At 38.7% G+C, this 4,453-nt stretch overlaps 1 protein-coding gene across 1 annotated transcript; it reads left to right on the plus strand.

Moving 5' to 3' along the window:
* The first annotated feature begins 2,333 nt into the window (after nucleotides 1-2,333).
* On the plus strand, nucleotides 2,334-4,151 carry LOC149314163 (olfactory receptor 5L2-like). The gene is made up of 2 exons (XM_089523070.1): nucleotides 2,334-2,353; nucleotides 3,185-4,151. Exons 1-2 carry the CDS (start codon nucleotides 2,334-2,336, stop codon nucleotides 4,149-4,151), a joined length of 987 nt encoding a protein of 328 aa, XP_089379196.1.
* Nucleotides 4,152-4,453: the final 302 nt, after the last annotated feature.

The following is a 4,453-nucleotide window of genomic DNA, read 5'->3' on the forward strand; positions in this document are numbered from 1 at the left end:
GTACCGGGCCTATGATTCTATGATTCTCTTGCCTCTCTTTAAAGCTCTTACACTATGTAGATTATCAGATGGGTGGGGGGGGGGAGCCAGCAGTAAAAGGCATATTCCCAGCATAATCGTTTGCACTGAAGATTTTCAGACAACGTCACATTCATCTAGGACTTATCCCATGAAGATCCAGGAATGCTCCTGCAATTAAACCATTCGTGAGACTTCCCCATAAGTAGTTTGTTGCTGGAGCATTCCTGGATCTTCACGGATTAAGTCCTGGATGAGCGCAATGTGTCTGAAAATCTTCAGTGTGATTGTGTGATTATGCCAGGAGTATGCCTTTTACTCCTGGCTTTTTTCCTACTGTCTGATAATCTCCTGTGTTTTAAGAATTTAGACTTCATTATTAATCTGAGAATTTGCACATTCATTAGTCTAAATGCACATCTCCCTGCCTTTCTCCTCCAGAGTTGGAATTTAAAGAGCATAAAGCACTCTTGCTTACATAATGTGACCCCCTTAATTTTTAGAAGTCCCCCTGCTCTTTACCAGAATCTTCATACTTTGCAACAATATGTTTTTTGTGGAGGGAACTTTATAGAACAGTGCAGGATATGATGTAGTGAACTGCAGTAAGTAGGGAGGAGTGTCAACATTTTGATTTCCTAACCATATGCAAGAAAAAATGTTTTCTATAACTCCATTACAGTTTCTTATTGCACAAGGTAACTAGTTATCAAAGTAACTTTACTTCTAAACACTGTGCTTAGCCTAGTTCTGGCAAAGACATTGACAAAATTCTGATGGACAGATTTGTCATATGGTGTTATTCATTCTCCTCCTCCTCCTCCTCTTCTTCGAAAAAATCAATATGTATTATAATAATGCCTATGATGTTTTTCACTAAGTTTGTTTTCCCCAAGACTGAGAATTCTCAAAACGATTAAGAGATAAAATCCCAAAGGCCACAGATGTGAAGGAAAAGGCAGTCCCTTTCGCACACTCTAGTAACACTTGCTTTTGGATTCAAGAAAGAGTGTCTTTGCCATTCTTCTTGTTAATATTTTTGTTGTTGCTGTTTTCCATTGGGTTGGTTGTAGAGGCTATTCTGCTGCTTCCCAATTTTAGAACCCAACCAGGTAAGAAGAAAAGATTTGGGCCTGAAAAACATTATCTACTTTAAAGAAAACAGCCCTCTTCCGTAACTGGAACAACTCTCTTTTCCATGGCCCCACTGTGGAGCCAAAGAGCTCACCAGCATTGTGTACTATAGCCAAACAGCTTGGCTTCCTTCATGACAAATTTTGAGTCTGAGCAAGATTTTCACCCTGCCTTTATATTCCACAGATATTTTTATGTTTATATTTGCTTATTTGTAATTTTTTTTCCTTTTCATGGATTTGTTTTAGAGTTTGAATTCTATGTTTTAATTGAATTATAATTATAATTTTCATATGTTTTTGCTATGTCTTTGTCAATGCTTTTAACTGTATTTGATTTAATTTTTGGCAGCTGACTTGAGTTCCAGTACTGGGGAAAAGGTGGAATATATGTGATTTTTTTTTAAAAAAAAGATTACTATATTGTTGTTGTTATTGTTGTAATATAATCAGTGCATTTTTATTTATCCATGTGTAATTTGAACAGTATTTAGACATTAAAAAGACAGGCATCATAGATGTCTTGACCAAGTAGTATATGAGTTATGTGAAAAACATGATTTTGAGCTAAGAAACATTCTAGACATTCAAACCTAGGTTCATTTGAACTAGGAAATCTATTTGACTTGCTCCACCACTTCTTGGAACCCATGACATGATGATGCCTGACTTTTTCACTCAAAGAGGGAGCCATGTGTTTCCCCATGGTGGTGGTTTTGCATGATAGAAATGGCTATGGAATGGTAGAGTCCAAAACAGAATTAAAAGCTTGGCAAAATAAATGTTGCATAGACAAGGGTGTTAGATTAGGACACTGGAGGACCAGGGTTTGAATCCCGGCTCTGCCATGTAAGTCCACTGGGTGACCTTGGGTAAGTCACACTCTTTCAGCCTCAGAGGATGGCACTGGCAAACCTTGTCTGAAGAAACCTGCCAAGAAAACCCCATATTAGGTTCACTTTAGAGTATACAGATGATGAAGAAGAAGAAGAAGAAGAAGAAGAAGAAGAAGAAGAAGAAGAAGAAGAGGAGTGAGTCCTGCATCTTTGTACCCAGGGCTGTCAATCAGTTGTGCACTACAAGTGACTTCTGCTATGCTAGTGCATGGGGAAAGTCTTCCACACCTTTAAGTATAGGGTTTACCCTGAGGATCACTATTTCTCATATGATCAGTTTCTAGCTATGTGGACTGGACTCAAGGAGTGTGTTGGGTCTGCTTTGAACTGCTTAAAGTATTTCCCCTCCATTTATACTATAGACTTAGACAGCATCTGCACAGCAAAAATAATGCAGTTGGATATTGTTTAACTGTCATGGCTCAATGCTTTGGAATTCTGGGATTTGTAGTTTTGGGAATATTTACCCTTCTCCATCAGAGACCCTGGTGCCACAACAAACTACAAATCCAGGGATTCCATAGTACTGAATAGTGGTTACAAACTACATTATTATTTCTGCAGTGCAAATGCAGCATGAGAAGCCAAAGGGGGCAGGGGCGGGTAGGCTTTTTACAACTGCTGATCATAGCAAACCAGCAGAGAGAGTTTAAAAGTTACCCCTTTGGACAACTTCCATAGTCTCCACAATCAGGCTGGTTGGGGGAAACTCAGGAAGCTGTTGTCCACAAATTTTTTTTTCTAAATTCTGACAATACACATGGAAAGATATAGGTGAATGTGAGGAAGCATTAATCAACTATTTCTGTGTTTGTTTGTTTCTATTAGTGTGTTGTCCATTTGGAGGCAAAAAGCAACAATGAAAAGCCAAAGGGCAATTTTTTAAAAAATAGTGCTGACCTATTTTATAGGGAGGATCACATTCATAAATTCAGAAAAGCACATTTTGAAAAACAATATATTTTGACAAAACTAAGAGATTGGCAGATTGATTTTTTTTCATGGCACACATCTTTGAAGAAAGAAAACACATCTGTATGTCTATGTTCTACAGTTTGCTTTCAAATCATTCTTCTCTTCATCTTATATCCATTGTCTTTGTTCCCAATTCCTAGCCACAAACTATGATCCTCAAAGGATGGAGAAAGGAAATTACACTCCAGTGACTGAGTTCATCCTCCTGGGCTTCTCAGACCACCCAAAACTGCAGACCATCCTCTTTGTGGTGTTCCTCGTGATTTATGTCACAACCTTGTTGGGAAATCTTGGAATCATTCTGTTGATCAGGCTCGAATCTCGACTCCACACCCCAATGTACTTCTTCCTCAGCCACCTGTCCTTTGTTGACATTTGCTATACTTCATCCATCACACCCAAATTACTCAGTAACATCATCTCAGAAGCAAGAGAAATTTCTTTCCTTGCTTGTGCAGCACAGATGTACCTATTTGTTGCTTTTGTGGTGGCTGAAATTTTTCTCTTGGCTGTGATGGCCTATGACCGATATGTGGCTATTTCTAACCCATTGTTGTATACAGTAGTAATGTCTAAAATGAGATGCATTAACATGATAGCTGGTTGTTACATGTGGGGCCATTTTTGTGCACTGGTCCACACCAATTTTGCTTTTAGGCATGATTTCTGTGGGCCAAATACCATCCAACACTTCTTTTGTGACATTTCACCAGTGCTAGCTCTTTCCTGCTCAGACACCTACATCAGTAAAATGCTTCTTTTTGTTTTGGCCACTTTTGTGGAAACTAGCACCATGATCATTATTATCATCTCTTACATTTTCATTATTGTGTGTGTATCAAGAATCCAGACCAGCGAAGCAAAGTACAAAGCCATCTCCACTTGCACCTCTCATTTCACAGCCTTTACCATATTCCACACTACTATTCTTTTCATATATTGCCAGCCTGCTGCAAGCCATTCGGGGGATACACACAGAATTGCATCAGTATTCTACACAATGGTGATACCTATGCTGAACCCTTTGATCTACAGCTTGCGAAACAAGGAGGTGAAATCTGCCCTCAAAAGGCTCATGGACAGGAGTTTTTCTTCCCTTTGTCAACATGTAGAATGGGTAGGGGTATAGTGAGACAATATTAAAGGTGGGGCAGAGGCAAGAATTAGGGGAAGGGCAGAAAGCGTTACTTTGGGAGGACGTTTTCACAAGTACAGTAATGACAAAAACACCAGCCAGCTCACACACTGTGATTAGAAAGTATATTGTCAAGCTTCCAGAAAAAGCAAATTAATTTTATATACAATGTTTTTCACATGCTAAATGGTTGTATAAATTTAGTAACAATAACTAGTACATAAAGGGATATGATGCATGTCATCCTTCTATAGTTATCCTAACTGTTAGTAAATTCTGTTGTGCCGTGATTTCTC

This window comes from Sceloporus occidentalis, unplaced genomic scaffold (genome assembly GCF_023333645.1).
Source record: "Sceloporus occidentalis isolate IW3139 unplaced genomic scaffold, rSceOcc1.0.p SCAF_4, whole genome shotgun sequence".
Taxonomy (NCBI): domain Eukaryota; kingdom Metazoa; phylum Chordata; class Lepidosauria; order Squamata; family Phrynosomatidae; genus Sceloporus; species Sceloporus occidentalis.

Bases quoted from the DNA above. Each gene is read 5' to 3' on its own strand.
- LOC149314163 (XM_089523070.1), top strand. From the start codon at position 2,334: ATGTGGACTGGACTCAAGGA. The intron at 2,354-3,184 runs GTGTGTTGGGTC...TGATCCTCAAAG, and splicing joins ATGTGGACTGGACTCAAGGA to GATGGAGAAAGGAAATTACA.